Source organism: Pongo abelii, chromosome X (assembly GCF_028885655.2).
Source record: "Pongo abelii isolate AG06213 chromosome X, NHGRI_mPonAbe1-v2.0_pri, whole genome shotgun sequence".
Classification (NCBI taxonomy): Eukaryota; Metazoa; Chordata; class Mammalia; order Primates; family Hominidae; genus Pongo; species Pongo abelii.
This window is the reverse complement of record NC_072008.2, coordinates 160981536-160999501: the sequence shown is the minus strand read 5'-3', so window position 1 is coordinate 160999501 and position 17966 is coordinate 160981536. Positions and strand designations below refer to the sequence as shown.

General features: G+C 56.1%; 3 protein-coding genes across 3 annotated transcripts; all 3 read left to right on the top strand.

The window, feature by feature from the left end:
• The first annotated feature begins 970 nt into the window (after positions 1-970).
• SLC10A3 (solute carrier family 10 member 3) lies at positions 971-4298 on the top strand. The gene is made up of 2 exons (XM_009235427.4): positions 971-1368; positions 2545-4298. The coding sequence occupies exon 2, from the start codon at positions 2687-2689 to the stop codon at positions 4118-4120; it is 1434 nt and encodes a 477-aa protein (XP_009233702.1). The 5' UTR covers positions 971-1368; positions 2545-2686; the 3' UTR covers positions 4121-4298.
• A 671-nt stretch (positions 4299-4969) lies between these two features.
• Positions 4970-7861, top strand: UBL4A (ubiquitin like 4A). The gene is given in 4 exon segments (NM_001133429.1): positions 4970-5049; positions 5253-5358; positions 5607-5815; positions 5934-7861. Coding segments are annotated over 4 exon segments (474 nt in total). The 5' UTR covers positions 4970-5001; the 3' UTR covers positions 6045-7861.
• A 6334-nt stretch (positions 7862-14195) lies between these two features.
• Positions 14196-15714, top strand: LAGE3 (L antigen family member 3). The gene is made up of 3 exons (XM_002832307.5): positions 14196-14760; positions 15072-15200; positions 15426-15714. Exons 1-3 carry the CDS (start codon positions 14573-14575, stop codon positions 15538-15540), a joined length of 432 nt encoding a protein of 143 aa, XP_002832353.1. The 5' UTR covers positions 14196-14572; the 3' UTR covers positions 15541-15714.
• Positions 15715-17966: the final 2252 nt, after the last annotated feature.

Sequence of the window (17966 nt, the reverse complement as noted above, 5' to 3'; positions counted from 1 at the left end):
ACTGTCTTCCAACCTTCTTTCTACACATTCCCATCATATTTTTCCCCAACTTTCTGCCTTCTTTCTCTTCCTTTACCACGAAGCGTCTGCACCTTGCTAGTGGCGCCAAAGTTTGGAAAAGCGGACAAGTCCACTTAATGTTCCACAGTATAGAAATTGGCCTACGCCGGGCGCAGTGGCTCACGCCTGTAATCCCAGAACTTTGCGAGGCCAAGGCGGGCGGCTCACGAGGTCAGGAGTTCGAGACCAACCTGGCCAACATGGTGAAACCCCGTCTCTACTAAAAATACAAATATTAGCCGGGCGCGGGGGCGGGCGCCTGTAATCTTAGCTACGCGGGAGGCTTAGAGAGGAGAATGGATTGAACCCGGGAGGCGGAGGCTGCAGTGAGCCGAGATCGCGCCACTGCACTCCAGGCTGGGTGGCAGAGCAAGACTCAGTCTCAGAAAATAAATACATAAAATAGAAATAGGCGCTCGGTCAATACTTGAACCAAAGGAGGAACTCCTCACAGAGCCTGGCGTCCAGGTCGGTCAAACTCAGCCCTGGGGCCCCAGGGCTGGGCACCCTGAGCGGCAACGTGGCCAAAACCCTAACCCCGGGCTCCCAGCCCTAGTAGCAGCCCACGGGCGTCCCAGCCCGGCTAACGTCTAACCCTCTGTCCCACTGCCTTTAGAGGTCGCAGCGTAATCGGGAATGCCTGGGGCTCCCTCCCAGAGCGGGTCGCCCCAGTGATCACAACAGGTTCAGATGCGCTGCCAAGCGATTGATCCAGGCAGCGCCAAGCGCCGACCAGCTCACCCGCACCGCGCCCGCGCCGGCGCGTCACTCCCAGAGACGTCACAACCGGTCGGAACCCAGCGAGCAGCCGGAGTTGAGCGGGACGCTGAGGGAGGGCGGGGCCCTGACGCGCGGGGCGGGGAAGGGCGGGGCTTCGGTGGGGCGGGGAAGGGCGGGGCTTCGGTGGGGCGGGGCTTCGGTGGGGCGGGGCTTCGGTGGGGCGGGGCCCTGACAGGCCGAGCTCGCGGCCGGCTGCCGGCCAGGCAGACGCTGCAGCTGAGTTGCGCTGTAGCTGTGGCAGGTGAGAGCCTCCGGAAGGGAGGCGGCCTCTGGCCCGGATCCCGCTCCGCGATCGCCCACTCGGGCGCTCGGCCGGGCCTGGCAGGGAAGGGCCGCCGCCGCCGCCGCGCGTTGGCGAGGCCTGGCGGGGCCGCGGGGCCCAGGAATGGCGTAAGGGGCCCCCCCAGACTCCGAGACGGCCCTAGCGGGTCGCCGGCTGTGGGACGGCGGCGTGCCCTTCCTTTCCTCCCTCCCAGGTTCGCGCCCGAGCTCTGCTAGCGACCCGTCCGACAACTTCCGGACTCCCAGGTAGGGAGGAGCCCCTATTAGCACTGCCAGTTTACCCCGAATACCTGGCCGTTTTGGAAGGGCCGGGACCCCCTCCCCTGCCTTGTGGGTGCATCTGCTCAAACTCTGTCGGCCCCTCAAGCAGAAATGGTGTGGGATCTGGGCCAAACCCCTCTTGGAGTGACTCAGAGCCGCCAGCCCTACTGGAGGGATGGGGCATGGGGTGGATGGCCCCTAGCCTTTCCCTTCTGAACTGGTTTGTATCACCCTGCTGGCTTCAGTCCTGGTGCCTTCATCTTAGCTCCTCTACTTTGCCTCTCCCACCCCACTGGTTTTCCTGCCTCCCTCCTCAGAGGTAAGACACATGGCTGGACCAAGGCCTCCAGGGTAAGTGACCCGAACTTCAAGCCAGCAGAGGCCATGTCATCCTAAGCTAGGGATAGGGGAGGCTCGCCGGGATGAACCTTTGGCTTAACCTAACCTCTGCTCCCTACTTCTGCCTCACCCCAGTCTCAGATGACGGGAGGCCAGTGCCAAAGACGGATAGGATCTATAGAGGCAGTCCTCTTCTAGGACTGGGACACAACAGCACATGAGGCAACTGACAGGGGTGATGTTAAGCTGTTGTGTCTCCATCCTGGTTGCCCCATTTCTAGCAGGTGATATGACACTACGGTGGTCACTGCCCAGATTGAGAAGTGGAAGGGAGTGTTGCTGGCCGCTAGAAACACTCATAATTCCACTGGGAGTTTGAGGCTCTGGTAGGGGCGCATGTGGGCATGGGAAGGAGCCCTGCACTCTGAGCACAGCCTCTCAGATGTAACGCAGTGGCTCTGGGAGCTCAAAGTCTCGGACCAGTGGGAGCTCTGACAAAAGGAGGAGAAACCCCCCCAGTAGACATGTGGCTCTGTCTGATCCACTCCTGCTGCCCCTTCTGGCAACTTCCCTGGGGAGGGAGGACCTGCTTCCCAGCAGGACCCTCATCGAGTCACTGTAGGGGTAAGTAGAGCAGGCCGGGGAGCCACAGCTGAATCACACTCAAGGGCCAGCACTAGGCATTGCCTCTCCATTCCTGAGTGTGGGGCAAGGGTCCCTGCTGAGTTTTACTCTTAGCAGTGGGCTTCCAGATCCCCATGCTCCTGGGTTCTTGACTGCGCGCCCTCACCAGCTGCCTCTCTGTGTCCCTTACCTCCTCAGGGGGAGCCCTGCCATCAAGGAAGACAGCACAGGACTGGGACCCACCCATGAACCCTTCTCAGGACAACCCAACAGCACCAGTGGGGATGTTCTCCTAAGCCGCAGAGGGCCTGGGCACGCCATCCATCCTCCAGGAAGAGCCATGGTGTTAATGCAGGGCAAGGGCAGCTCTCAGCAGTGGCCTGGTCTGGGAGGCGAGGGTGGTGGCACAGGTCCCTTAGGCATGCTCAGAGCTGCCCTGCTGCTCATCAGCCTGCCGTGGGGGGCCCAAGGGACAGCCAGCACCAGCCTCAGCACTGCTGGGGGTCACACTGTGCCACTGACTGGGGGCCGCTACTTGAGCATTGGAGATGGCTCTGTGATGGAGTTTGAGTTTCCTGAGGAGAGTGAGGGCATCATTGTGATCTCCAGCCAGTACCCAGGCCAGGCCAACAGGACGGCGCCCGGCCCCATGCTCAGGGTCACATCCCTGGACACAGAGGTGCTGACCATCAAGAACGTGAGTGCCATAACCTGGGGAGGCGGGGGTGGCTTTGTGGTGAGCATCCACTCAGGCCTGGCTGGGCTGGCCCCACTCCACATCCAGCTCGTGGACACCCATGAGGCCCCGCCCACACTGATTGAGGAGCGGAGAGACTTCTGCATCAAGGTCTCACCTGCTGAAGACACCCCTGCCACCCTCAGCGCCGACCTAGCCCACTTCTCGGAAAACCCAATACTCTACCTGCTCCTGCCTCTTATCTTTGTCAACAAGTGTTCGTTTGGGTGCAAAGTGGAACTCGAGGTTCTGAAGGGGCTCATGCAGAGCCCCCAGCCCATGCTGCTGGGCCTCCTGGGCCAGTTTCTGGTCATGCCCTTGTACGCTTTCCTCATGGCCAAGGTCTTCATGCTGCCCAAGGCCCTGGCTCTGGGCCTCATCATCACCTGCTCGTCGCCTGGCGGCGGGGGTAGCTACCTCTTCAGCCTCCTTCTTGGAGGGGACGTCACCCTGGCCATCTCCATGACTTTCATCTCTACGGTGGCTGCCACTGGCTTCTTGCCTCTGTCTTCGGCCATCTACAGCCGCCTGCTCAGCATCCATGAGACACTCCACGTGCCCATCTCCAAGATCCTGGGGACCCTGCTGTTCATCGCCATCCCCATAGCCGTGGGCGTGCTGATCAAGTCGAAGCTCCCCAAGTTCTCCCAGCTGCTGCTGCAGGTCATCAAGCCCTTCAGCTTTGTGCTCCTCCTGGGCGGCCTCTTCCTGGCCTATCGCATGGGGGTCTTCATCCTGGCAGGCATCCAGCTACCCATCGTACTGGTGGGTATCACGGTGCCCCTGGTTGGCCTGTTGGTGGGCTACTGCCTAGCCACATGTCTGAAGCTGCCAGTGGCCCAGCGGCGGACGGTCAGCATTGAGGTAGGGGTGCAGAACAGCCTGCTGGCCTTGGCCATGCTGCAGCTATCCCTCCGCCGCCTTCAAGCTGACTATGCCTCCCAGGCCCCCTTCATTGTGGCACTGAGCGGCACCTCCGAGATGCTGGCCTTGGTCATCGGCCACTTCATCTACAGCAGCCTGTTCCCAGTTCCCTGAGGCCTCTGGGTCAAGCTTTCATCAGCCAAAGTTCTCATGCACTATGCACTCAGAAAAATCCAGGCTTCTTTTTTTTTACTGATTTTTTATTCTCCAGCTTTCAGTGCCAAAGAGGCCATGCTGAGTTAGGTAGGTGGGCAGTGCCCAGAAAATATATTTCAATAAAAGAGAGAAGCAAGCTTGGGTCCCTTGTACTCTTTGCCCTTTGGGGCCTGGGCGTAGGGTTAGAAAGAGTGTGCTGGGTAAGTGTGGACCAGGGTGGAGGGCCAGCTTGGGTGACACGGTGACCCCTGCATAGGCTTTCTCTACCTGGGAGAGGTGGGAGGATGAGGGCAGAGGCGTAGCCCCCCTGCCCCCTCTGAAGCTCAGTGGGGTGTTTCGCAGCCAGACCAGAAAGGAGGAGGTAGAAAGCCACCAGACAGGGAGCGGAGGCGGGCCGTCTGTGGGTATGCGGGGCCAGGTGCCGCCAGCAGTCCTGGCGCGTGGGGTGGTCCAGGCAGTCCGCGGGGGCGAATGTACCTTCTGGCCCTCCCTTCTCCATGTCCCAGCTCCCAGATGACGCCAACCTGGCCCGACTGGTTCCTGCTCCCAACTCCCCCGCGCCGTTGCTTTGGGAGGGGTCCGCCGGCCAGGGCGGTCGATGCGCGTGTGCTAGGCGGGACCCCGGGGGGACTCCTCCCGGGGCGCAATTGGGCCGGGGGGCGGGGCCAGGGCGTGGACGGGGCAGGAGGGCGGGGCCGGGAAGCGCGGGCGGCGGGCGCGCCCCACTCGCTGCTTCCGGCGGCGGCGGCGGGCGGTTCCAGCGCGCGCCCGGGGCGGCGGCGCGCGGCGGGGGGTGGTTGGGGTGCGCGCCGGCCCGAGTGGACGCCGTCGCGACCGCCATGCAGCTGACGGTGAAGGCGCTGCAGGGCCGCGAGTGCAGCCTGCAGGTAGGGTCCCCGGGCCGGGCCGCCGGGTCCGGCGCGCTCTCTCGCCCGCTCCTGGCAGGGGGACCGGCAGGGCCGAGGGCGGGCACGGGGCGGCCGGGCCGAGGGCTGGGAGCCGGGAGAGCTGCCCTCGGGAGCGGACGCGTGGGCTTCGCCGTCTGGGGGCCGCGGGCTCAACCCTTGCCTCCCACCCTCCGCGCGGCCAGGTGCCAGAGGACGAGCTGGTGTCCACGCTGAAGCAGCTGGTCTCCGAGAAGCTGAACGTCCCCGTGCGCCAGCAGCGGCTGCTGTTCAAGGGCAAGGCCCTGGCAGGTACCCAGGGAGAGGAGACGCCCGGGGAGCCCCGCAGGAAGCGGGACCGGGGTGCGCGGGCCGAGGCCGGCAGCCGTGTGTCGGGTCGGGGTGCGGGCGCCAAGCGCCACATGACCCCAAGGGAGGCGGCCGCATGCCTCACAGCCGGATGCCGCGGCGCTCTGCTCCCGCCGCCCGAGGCGGCCTCGCGTCCCGGGCCACCCCCACGGCGGCGGCGGAGGAGGAACCCATCGATCTGTCTTTGGCAGATGGGAAACGACTCTCGGATTATAGCATCGGGCCCAACTCCAAGCTCAACCTAGTGGTCAAACCCCTGGAGAAGGTGCTACTAGAAGAAGGCGAGGCCCAGAGGCTGGCCGACTCTCCACCCCCGCAGGTCTGGCAGCTGATCTCCAAAGTCTTGGCCCGCCACTTCAGTGCGGCAGATGCCAGCAGGGTCCTGGAACAGCTGCAGAGGGTGAGAAGCGTAACCCTGAGCATCCTCTCCTGGCCCAGTTGCTCCCAGCCCCTACCTCTGTTGCAGTGTATGGCCCCCCACTGGCAGCCCCTCAATCTTCCTGCCCTTCTCTCCCCAGGATTACGAGAGGTCCCTGAGCCGCCTGACGCTGGACGACATCGAACGGTTGGCCAGCCGCTTCCTGCACCCTGAAGTGACTGAGACAATGGAGAAGGGCTTCTCCAAATAGAATTCTCGGAGCATGGGGAGGTGCCCAACGCCAGGCTACAGCTGCATGTCGCACTAAGTGTGTTCTCCTGTTGCAGTTGGGCTCATCATAATAATAGCTGGCATGTACCTGGCTCTGGCCAGGTGCTGGGCACTCCTCACAGCTTGACCTGGGTTTGCTTCCGCACCCTCAGAAGAGGTGAGCCAGCACAGCAGAGGCACCGGCGATGAAGTGGCAGAGCCCCAGTCGGAATCCAGCGGCTTCTGAAAGTGCCTTGGTGTGAGAAGGAGGAAGGGGCCGCTTGGAGAGCTGGGCTCTCGCATGTCATGTTTAGCCCACTGAGAATATACCCTCAGGTGACTCCCTCCCGATCCTGAAAGGGAAAGCAGCTGTCACCTGACTTCTGGCGGGTCCAACATAGCCCTCAGCTTACCTCTGCAGGAGGCCAAGTGACAGCCAGCCCTGGACCCCCCCACCCCCACAGCTGCTGCAGCCAGTGTGCGAGTGTGCGTTCGACAAATGGAAAAGCAGATTGGGGCCAGGGAGTCAGCAAGGCACCCCAGCTCTGTGATGTGACTTTGGGCGAGTCTCAGTGCCACTTGGTCCCCAGCCACGGACTCTGTACAGTGAGGGCCACTCCCCAACCTGAGTCAGTGTCCTCTGTCTCACAGGGCCCCTCTCCCTTCTGTTCAGTAAACAAACTGAAGCCAAAAGTGAAGCCGTGGCCAAGTGTGACCCAGAGATGGGGTGTCCTGGCCCTTAGTGACACAGCTCCTCTCTGGGGCACCCTATCTGCTTGTCTCCTCCAGGAGGCGTTAGGGCTGAGGGGTGACTCAGCAAGGCAGTGTCAGAGCTGGGACTGGGTGTAGGCCTTTGTCCTCGTCCCCAGCACTCGCGTCCCTGTGGAAGATGAACACATCCCAGCCACCTGTGTACAGGGGCTCACTTCGTGTGCTCCTTGTTGCCTGAGAGGAAACCTTGGGGTGCCAGGTGGGGGCAGAAGCATGGGCTGGGTTCCGATTCCTCCTCCTCCACCCTGCCCTGTGTGCGGGCACAAGAGGACATCTAACCACCTGCTCCTTGGAGGAGGCCCCCAGGGGTGGTAGAGGCTGGAAGGCAGCCATAGCAGGAGGACGCCACTCCGGCCCTTCACCCTTGCCAAGTGAGCTGCTCACAGTGTGGTCAGGGCTGCGCGTGCTGGAGGCCCTCCTGCCTGGGCCTTGTGGGGCAAATATTGGGTCCCCAGGCTGGAAAGATGGACAGAGGCCCAATGGGTGAAGGCTTTGAAGAGCACACAGAAGCCCCTGGCCCCCCACGAGAGCTGGAGAGCCATGTATATGGCTTCAAAGCCACCTATGGCAGGGACACACTTGTGAGCATGTGTGGCCTGCAGCTCAGGTGATACATTTACCAGTATTCTTGTTTGTGTGGTGCCAGGAAATTGATTTTGGAAAGTGAAATAACATTAAAGGTGAATGTGAGACTTCTACTTTTATCCAAAAGGAGCTATATTAGCTAGGCTGTTTCTGATATCCAATCATTGGTTTAACAATAAAGGCAATTTGTTTAATCAGTTAACGGAAATTTCTTGGCTTATGAAAGTGAAAAGTCCAGTGGTAATTGGCATTGGCAGCAGGTGAGCAATTTCATCCAGTGTCTTCCTGCCTCCCTCTGCGTTTGTATCTGCTACATCCCAGGCCACCACCTCCAAGGATGAAAAGATGGCTGCCTGCAGCTTCCACAGAATCCCTCCCTCACTGCCAGAGCAGCATCTTCTCTGTGTAGCACCTCTGCTGTCTCAGATGCCCCCAGCAAATAAACACTTTTCTCATTGGTCAGACTGGATTGTGTGTCCAATCATTTTGGCTGGGGTAGGGGGTAATTCTCCGTCAGGGCTGGCTCCCTGGAGCTAGGCATGGGGCCACTTCCCTGGACACACATGGGCTATGCAAGGGACAGAAGGCTCTGGGGGAGGGCTGGATGAATGGATATCCTCAATGGTGGCCGAAAATGGCAGCTGTCCACTACAGGGGCCATGCATGTGTCAGATCAGGGCCACCTTGCAGGTAGTGGAGGAGAGGGCTGGAGGCATCAAGATCACACAGGGAAAGCGTTTTCTGAGGCTTGGGTTAGGGAAAGCACCAGAGAGAGGAAACACTGCAGGGATGGGAGACAGGAAGTGGGGGAATTATTAGAGGACACTGGGGATTCTGCATGAAGATGGAGCAGCCACAGGCTGCAGCTCCCCCGATGCTGAGATCCTTTAACAGGGGTCAGAATGTTTACTGCAGGTGTTCCGCCCCTCTGAGCCAACTGTCTGCCCTGAGAGGTAACGCCGAGTCATCCACTGCCCCCTGCCCGGTGAAGGGCCCTGAGACCCACCACCTGCCCCTCAGGGAGGGGCCTCGGGACAGTATCTGAGTCCTGCGGCCATGGTGTGACTACAATGACATCAGGAGATAGCAGCATGAGTGAAGGGCCCAGCTGGGATGAGATGCTTTTGGTGTCGTTTCCCAAGGGCCCACGGGAGGAAGAGCGGCCTCAGAGGACAGCAGCATTTGCCTTGGGGTGGGGAGGTTCCCTGGCAATGGATTAGCTGTGCCCACAGTTTGCTGGCACTTTGCAGGTGTCCCATGTGAGCCTCACCAGCTCCAATAGATCTGCCCGGGCCTGGTACTCCCAGGAGTGGATGCAGCAGAGGTGACCAGCCTTGAGCCCCCCAGCCTTGAAGAGCCTTCAGGAGAGATGAGAGACACACAGCAACTGCCCTGTCCTCCTCCAGGGCCCAGCTGGAGCGGCCTGCATACACCTTTGGGGCCCCACTGAATGGCTGGCAGTCCTCATTCCTCACCCTCTTCCGCCTTTGCTCTCCTGCTGTTTCCACCGCTTGCTCCTTCTCAGGCTCTCTTGCTGGTTCTTCACACACACCCCACCCCTCAATGTTGGCGCCCCAGGGCTCTGTCCCTGAGCCCCTTCTCTTCTCTCTGTATCACTCCTTGGGGAGCTCATCCAGCTTGCTTTCTATTTCTGTGCCTCACTGCCATGTCTATGTCTCATCCTGGTCCTCTCTCCTGAGCTCCAGCCCATGTCTTCTAGACAGCGCCTGACTTTGCTGCAGACACCCTACTCATCACTGAGTGCCCCCCTGTGTCCCAAGTGCTGGCAACCCTGAGACTGGAAGACACAGTCCCTTCCCTCTTGGCACTCACGTCCAGCACTGGCCAGCTCCTCAGCACACACATTTTCTCCATGGCCCAACTGGATGAATGGTAATGCCACTCAGCCAGGCTTCTGAGGGAGCAGGAGGCCATCTTTGCCTCTCCCAACTAGCCATTCTCCACAGGCAATCAGGCAAGAATATTTTTGGAAGCATCCAGGGCAGCTGATACTGTATCCTTTCCTCCTCTGACCACACTCACCCCCAGCCCCCTCATCAGGCAGCTGGCAGGGTCAGGCTGCCCCACTGTTGAAGAGGCTCAGTTTGATCACGTGGTCCAGGTGGCGGCTGCCAGATCTCTCCCCTGTAAAGACGCAGTTTCCCTTCCTGATTCACAAGTAATTTGGGGTAATATTTGGGGACTTTGTGAATATCCTGTCCCCAACAACCTTTCAGCTAATGCTTTTGCCATCCAGTGACAATCCTTGCCTGAATCAATTTTTTTTTTTTTTTTTTTTTTTTTTGTGAGATGGAGCCTCACTCTGTCACCCAGGCTGGAGTGCAATGGCGTGGTCTTGGCTCACTGCTATCTCTGCCTCCTGGGTTCGAGAGATTCTCCCGCCTCAGCCTCCTGAGTAGCTGAGACTACAGGTGCGTGCCACCACACCCGACTAATTTTTTTTGTACTTTTAGTAGAGATGGGATTTCACTGTGTTGGCCAGGCTGGTCTCGAACTCCTGACCTCGCAATTCACTCGCCTCGGCTTCCCAAAGTGCTGGAATTACAGGCGTGAGCCACTGCACCTGGCCATCCTGAATCAATTATTAAGTTAATAACAATTATTACATTGGTGGTTGCAAAAATGGTAATTTTCTGATAGTTTTTTCTACAGCCATTACTTGCCATTTCCCTATAAAAACCTTTCCTTCATCTCTGCTTTCTTTCCTGAATATCATGGACTTTTTTGTTTGTTTGTTTGATTGAGACAGAGTCTCACTCTGTTACTTGTGCAGAGTGCAGTGGCTAGATCATAGCTCACTGTAGCCTTGACTTCCTGGGCTCAAGCAATCCTCCTGCCTCAGCCTCTCTAGTAGCTGGGACCACAGGCACACACTGTCACAGCCGGCTAAATTTTTTTTTTTTTTTTGAGACAGAGTTTTGCTCTTGTTGCCCAGGCTGGAGTGCAAAGGTGCGATCTGGGCTCACCACAACCTCCGCCTCCCGGGTTCAAGCCACTCTCCTGTCTCAGCCTCCCGAATAGCTGGGATTACAAGCTCCTGCCACCACAACTGGCTAATTTTTGTATTTTTAGTAAAGATGGGGTTTCACCATGTTAGCCAGGCTGGTCTCAAACTCTTGACCTCAGGTGATCCATCCATCTCGGCCTCCCAAAGTGCTGGGATTATAGGAGTGAGCCACCATGCCAGGCCTGGCTAAAATTTAATAATTTTTTTTTTTTTTTTTTTGGTAGAGACAGGGTCTCACCATGTTGCTCAGGCTAATCTCGAACTCCTGGCCTCAAGTGATCCTCCTACCTCAGCATCCAAAAGTTCTGGGATGACAGGCTTGAGTCAAGACACCTGGCCAAGCCAATTCATTTTTTTGTGGGGAGGGGAGTGGGGGTAGAAATACTATATGGCCGGGCACGGTAGCTCACGCCTTAATCTCAGCGCTTTGGGAGGCTGAGGCAGGTGGATCACTTGAGCCCAGGAGGTGGAGACCAGCACAGGCAACATAGTGAAACCCCACCTCTACCAAAAAATACAAAAATTAGGGGTGGGGGACAAAAAAAAATTACAAAAATTAGCCGAGCGTGGTGGCACACAGCTGTACCACACCTGTAGTCCCAGCTACTCGGGAGGCCGAGGTGGGAGAATCACTTGAGTTCAGGAGGTGGAGGTTGCAGTGAGCTGAGATTGTGCCACTGCACTCCAGCCTGGGCAACAGAGCAAGTCTCTGTCTCAAAAAAAAGAGAAAGAAAAAGAAAGAAGAAAGAAAGAGAGAAAGAGAGAAAGAGAGAAAGAAAGAAAGGGAGGGAGGGAGGGAGGGACGGAGGGAGGGAGGGAGGGAGGGAAAGAAAGAAAGAAAGAAAGAAAGAAAAAGAAAGAAAGAAAGAAAGAAAGAGAAAGAAAGAGAAGGAGAAAAGAAAAGAAAGAAAAAGGAAAGAAAGAAAGAGAGAGAAAGAGAGAAAGAAAAGAAAGCGAGCGAGCTGGGCACGGTGGCTCATGCCTGTAATGTCAGCACTTTGGGAGGCCGAGGCGGGCGGATCACCCAAGGCCACGAGTTCGAGACCATCCTGGCTAACATGGTGAAACCCCGTTTCTACTAAAAATACAAAAAATTAGCTGGGCGTAGTGGCACGCACCTGTAATTCCAGCTACATGGGAGGCTGAGGCAGGAGAATCGCTTGAACCCAGGAGGTGGAGGTTGTAGTGAGCTGAGATCGTGCCATTGCACTCCAGCTTGGGAAACAAGAGTAAACTCTGTCTCAGAAAAAGGAAGGAAGGAAGGGAGGGAGGGAGGGAGGGAGAGAAGAGAGGGAGGGAAGGGAGGGAGGAGGGAAAGAAAGAAAAAAGAGAGAAAGAAAGAAAGAGAAAAGAAAGAAAGAAAAGAAGAAATACTATATAGTAAATTGAAATGGGCAAATGTGATGAAGAATGCCTGTGGGTACTGAGTTACACTGGTGATCCTGAAGGCCTCTTGGAGGTGACATTGGAGCCAAGGTCCTAATGACAAGGAGGAGCTAGCCATGGGAAAGTTTGGGGACAGTCTTACAAATAGAAGAATAAGTGCAAAGGGCTGGGGTCAGGCTACCCTTGGTCAGAAGCAGAGAGAAGGTCCCAGAGGCCACAAAGAATGAGGGAGCAGGCAGGTGGGGTAAGAGGCAAGAGAAGGAGCTGGGAGTTAGGTCACATTGGACTTTTATAAGATAGAGCAAGGAGTTTGGACTTTAGTCCAAGAGCAAAGGGAAATCATTTTAGTGTTTTAAGCAGGGATGTGATCCCATGCAATTTTTTTTTTTTTTTTTTGAGACAGTCTCACTCTGTTGCCCAGGCTGGAGTGCAGTGGCACAATCTCAGCTCACTGCAACCTCCCCCTCCTGGGTTCAAGCGATTCTCCTGCCTCAGCCTCCCGAGTAGCTGGGATTACAGGCATGCACCACCACACCCAGCTAATTTTTGTATTTTTAGTAGAGATGGGGTTTCACCATGTTGGTCAGGCTGGTCTGGAACTCCTGACCTCAAGTGATCTGCCTGCCTTGGCCTCCCAAAGTGCTGGGATTACAGGCATGAGCCACTGCGCCCAGCCCCATGCCATTTAAATTAGAAATTAAAAAGTCATTCTGCGGTGTGGTGAATAGGTTGTAGAGGGGAAAGTGTAAAAGAGAATCAGCCAGGAAGCTGTTGACGGAGGTCAAGGAAAGATGCTGGCTTCCACGGCGGACTAGCAGTGGAGAGCGAGAAGTGGGCTGATGTGGAACCTATTTCAGAGGGAAACCCAACAGGATTTGCTGATATAGTTCAGTGTTCAATCCTTCCTTATGACTGCAAAGGAGGAAAATAGGTTGTCCAAACATGACAAACACTGTTGGAAATTTTATGTCATTTGATTTATTCATTTTTTATTTTTATTATTTTTCTTTTTGAGACAGTCTCCCTGTCGCCCAAGCTGGAGTGCAGTGGCGTGATGTCGGCTCACCACAACCTCCACCTCCCGGGTTCAAGTGATTCTCCTGTCCCAGCCTCCCGAATAGCTGGGACTACAGGCGCACACCACGACACGCAGCTAATTTTTGTTATTTTTAGTAGAGACGGGGGTTTCACCATGTTGGCCAGGATGGTCTTGAACTCCTGACTTCAAGTGATCCACCTGCCTTGGCCTCCCAAAGTGCTGGGATTACAGGCGTGAGCCACCGTGCCTGGACGGATGTCACTTTAAATACTTTTTTTTTTTTTATTGTAAATGTCATAAAAGACCACTTCGGAAAAATTGGAGGGAAAACACAAAAAGGAAATGAAAATCACCCACCACACTATTAGCAGAGACCATGAGGATTTACCTGTTGCTGTATTGTTCTAGGATTTCTCTACATATGTACAGTAAGAGACTAAGTTGGCATTTTCTTTTATTTTTTGAGGCAGGGTCTGGCTCTATCAATCAGGCTGGAGTGCAGTGGGGCCATCACGGCTAACTGCAGCCTCTGCCTCCCGGGCTCAGGCTGTCCTCCCATCTCAGCCTCCCTAATAGCTGGGACCACAGGTGTGCACCATCACACCCAGCTAATTTTTGTATTTTTTGTAAAGGCAGGGTTTCACTGTGTTGCCCAGGCTGGTGTCGAACTCCTGGGCTCAAGCAATCAACCCTCCTCAGCCTCCAAGAAGCTATGACTACAGGCACGCTCCACCATGCCCAGCTAATTTTTAAAATTTATTTTTGTATTTTTTGTAGAGACGGGGTCTCACTATGTCACCCATGTTTGTCTTGAACTCCCGGGCTCAAGTGATCCTCCTCCCTTGGCCTTCCAAAGTGCTGGGATTCCAAGCGGGGGCCACTTTGCCTGGCCTAAACTGGCATTTTCATACTCATAGTTGCGCAGTCTGATTCTTCACGTTATATTAGACCTAGACCCACCGCCAGTACTTTCGTTCAAGGCCCTGTCATTTTTCGCCTCCGTGCAGGCCTTCTGCTGACAGGCTCCCCGCTCTGCGCAGCCCACCCACTCTAAAATGCTTCCTCTAAAATGCAAATCCGATGCTTCACAGTCCATGGTGAAGCCCCGTTGGTTGGGCATTGGGGTCGAGGGCAAGAGCAGTATCCTTGGGGGTTACCCGACCCTGCCACCCTCCCTTTGCGAATCGCAACATGGACGTTGTGCCACATCTCCTGGGGATCTTGGGTCCAGGTAAGAAACAGGGCGGGAAGCCGTCCGGGCACCCCAGGGCCTCACTGGGGCCTCCAGGGACGAGGGGGAAGGCCCTGCCAGCGCAGGCGCGCTAAGGTCACAAGGCACGCTTAGGGGCGGAGCCTCGCGGGGTGCGCCTCTGGGATAGGCGACCACGGTGTCTTCAAAAGCCCCGTCAGGGCTGGCTTCCTGGGGCCGGACCGACTGTGGGTCAGTTTGCACCAGCGCCCTGGAATCGAGTTACGCGCGAAGGGGCAGAGTTTCTGGAGGAAACCACAGCCTCTCAAGCGCTGACCGGGTCTCAGAAGACGCCCGGCAGGGCCGCTTGGCGGGAACTGACCACGCGCCAGGAAGGCTCTCCAGGGACCTGCGCAGACGCGTGTGGGCGGAGTCGTGCGCGGGGGGCGGGGCTTCGGGAAGGCACCACAGAGAGGGCGGGGCGTAGGACCTGCGCTTCGTGGGTGGAGTCGGAGCGGCGCGGCGGCGGTCATGCGGGAGGCGGATGCACACGCAGGCGGAGGCGCCGACGGCGGGGATGGCCAGGGTGGTCACAGCTGCCGCGGGGTCGTGGACACAGCTGCAGCTCCGGCCGGTGGCGCTCCCCCAGCGCACGCGCCAGGTTCCAGCAGAGACGCCGCGTCTGCGGCCAGGGGGTCAGGAATGCGGCCGCACATATTGTATCCTTTCCGAGCTGGGGGCTGCTTGCGGCGGGGCGAGGGCTGGACTCCGGGAGAAAGAAAGGAGGGCGGGCGGGAGCCGACGGAAAGGGTAGCAGGGGGGACCGGGGCTGGGGTATACAGTCAGAGGTGGTCGGAGGAGGGGAAGAAATTGAAATGGAGGGAGCTCTGCTAACGGTGGCCTGGGCGAGGTAAGGAGTGAAGGGGGTGACGCTAGGCAGGGTGACCTGAGGGGTGGCTTCAGAGGAGCAAGAAGGCCTGAGACATAGGCAAAATCGTATCAGATGGCACCTTAACCGAATGACCCCCAGCACCCTCAGCGTGCCTTTCCCGACCCCCTTGGAGGCGGAAATCGCCCATGGGTCCCTGGCACCAGATGCCGAGCCCCACCAAAGGGTGATTGGGAAGGATCTCACAGTGAGCGGCAGGATCCTGGTAGTGTAAGTTCTGAAAGGGACCGGGGTTGGGGGAGGCGACCGATGGAGACATGGGAGACACCCAAGGATGAGCCCTAAGGAGCGCCAGGTGCGCTGGGCCGGTCTCTGCCTGAGGGGCTGTGTAATGGCAGGGCTCCCAAGGGTTTGCTGTATTGGGTGCCTGAGGGGCAGAGCGAGGGACCAGGAGTTGCCACCTCCAATTTGATTTTCTTTTCCCCTCACTTTTAGCCGCTGGAAAGCTGAAGACTGTCGCCTGCTCCGAATTTCCGTCATCAACTTTCTTGACCAACTTTCCCTGGTGGTGCGGACCATGCAGCGCTTTGGGCCCCCCGTTTCCCGCTAAGCCTGGCCTGGGCAAATGCAGCAAGGTCCCACTTTGTGTCTCCTCCTAGGCAGTGCGTCCATCCTTCCCTAGGGCAGGAATTCCACAGTTGCTACTTTCCTGGGAGGGCTTCATGTTTTATCTGGTTCTTAAATGTTTGTTGCTACAGAAAATAAAACTGAGCTACTATTCCAAGTCTGAGTTTATTTTCAGCTGCAGCACCTCCCAGTATTCTTGTGCTTGGGTTGCTGGGGAGGTTCTAGAATTCAGATATTCAAGGAGTACAAGGAAATTGAAGACAATTTAGGAAATGGAAGAAAATGAAAATCAATTGGGTTCTGTCATTCAGAATTAACTACCGTCAACATTTTGGAATACTTCCTGTTTTACAGTTACATTTACATAGTAAATGTAACTGTAATATACACCACATAATATTTGCAAGTTTAGTGTTAAATTTTTTTCCTGATTTTTAAATCTAACATGAGCTTTTTTCCTCTTAACGATCAGTGAAGAAAGTGCTGGGGCAATTGACTAGTGTCTGGGGCAAGGAGTTGGCTCCCTGGAAAAATACAGTGTCTCCAGCGTTAGGGCTCTTTCGTAGATTCTATCAGATTTTCTGAGAGTGGAAAGGAAGAGGTAGAACTGCTTTTATTCTCAGAAAATAAGGAAATGGTTTGATCCTTTTGAGTCTTGCTTTGAAGATGTGCTGTGTGGGACCAGAGCAGCTCTTACTGTAGGCTTGTTTCCCTCTATGGAAGCAACAAACACCATTCTGGGCACCCTGGCCAGTGCTGCCTAGGTGAACATGAGCTTCTCTATCCTGGTGGGTGGGGACAGCTGCTACTCCTTGTCCTGCTTGCACACTGGAGTTTCTGTTCATCCTCACCTGCTGGTGACGGCCTTCCCTGGTCTTGGGTAGCTTCCTCACACGCCTCTGCTCACCAGTAGTCTTAGTCCGCTGAACACTGGAGCAGGAGCCTCTGTGGATATCCAGGGTTCTTTCCCTGTGCAGCTCTCTTCTCTCTGGTTCTCCGCCCTGCAAACTCCAGCTGCTGGGACGCTCTGAATCAGTTTCAACTCCTAAAGTCCGGGTGTCTGCCAGGCTCCACCAGGAAACTCCACACAGGACACTGGGCCAGTCGCATGGCTTACCTTGTTTCCCAGCTCCCACACGTCACTGTCCCTCACTGGCCCACAGCCAGTTTTTTTATACTCTGCATTCCATATATTTTGTCTGGTTTGGGGTGTTTCATTTGGCATGACATATCCAGTCCCTATTACTCCCTATGGAGGAACAGTTTCCCTTTGTAGAATCTGGGGAGCTCTGCCAGTGGTGACGGTGGCACTGGCCTTCAGCTTATGAAGATGACACTTTCCTCTCTCCCTCTCTTTTGCTCTCATTCCTTTCTTCCTTATTATTTTTTAGACATTAATTATTGATGAATAGTTGACAATTTAGATCTTTCACTTTTTTTTTTTTTTTTTTTTTGAGACGGAGTTTCACTCTTGTTGTCCAGGCTGGAGTGCAATGGTGCGATCTTGGCTCACCGCAACCTCCGCCTCCCGGGTTCAAGCGATTCTCTTGCCTCAGCCTCCCAAGTAGCTAGAATTACAGGCATGCACCACCACGCCCAGCTAATTTTGTATTTTTAGTAGAGACGGGGTTTCTCCATGTTGGTCAGGCTAGTCTCGAACTCCCGACCTCAGGTGATCTGCCTTGGCCTCCCAAAGTGCTGGAATTACAGGCATGAGCCACCGCGCCCAGCCGATCTTTTATTTTTTAATTATTATTATTTTTTTGATACAGGGTCTGGCTCTGTCACCTAGACTGGCACAATCACGGCTCACTGCAGCCTTGGTCCCCAGCACCTCAGCCTCCTGAGTAACTGGGACCATAGGCATGCACCACCATGCCTGGCTAATTTTTTATTTTTTGTAGAGAGGGGATCTCGCTTTGTTGCCCAGGCTGGTCCTGAACTCCTGGGCTCAAGTGATCTTCCCGCCTGGGCCTCCAAAAGTGCTGGGATGACAAGTGCGAGCCACCACACCTGGCCCCAATTTAGCTCTGTTTCACTTCCTCTTCCTCTCATGATGCTTCTGGTAGATTCCATCCATTTCTGAGGGATTTCCCCTGAGCTTAAAACTGCCTTGTTTTCCTGTGGCTTAGTTGTCATTATCACGTGATGGTAATATTTTCAACCATCTCCCTTATCCTCTGTCCTCTGTCCAGATGGTTCTGTCTGGGCCAATGGCACAGCTGTCATCCCGCAACTTCTCTTTATCCTGGGCTACAATCCAGTCCTGCAGTTGGTTGTTACGTGGACATGTCTAGTTTTGGTAAACACCTACAGTCCTATAACCACCACCACTGTCTGGCACTGTGGCCCCACAGCTGGATGGCTGGAGCTGGCAGCTTTTAAACCCAACTTAGGTGGCTGTCCAAG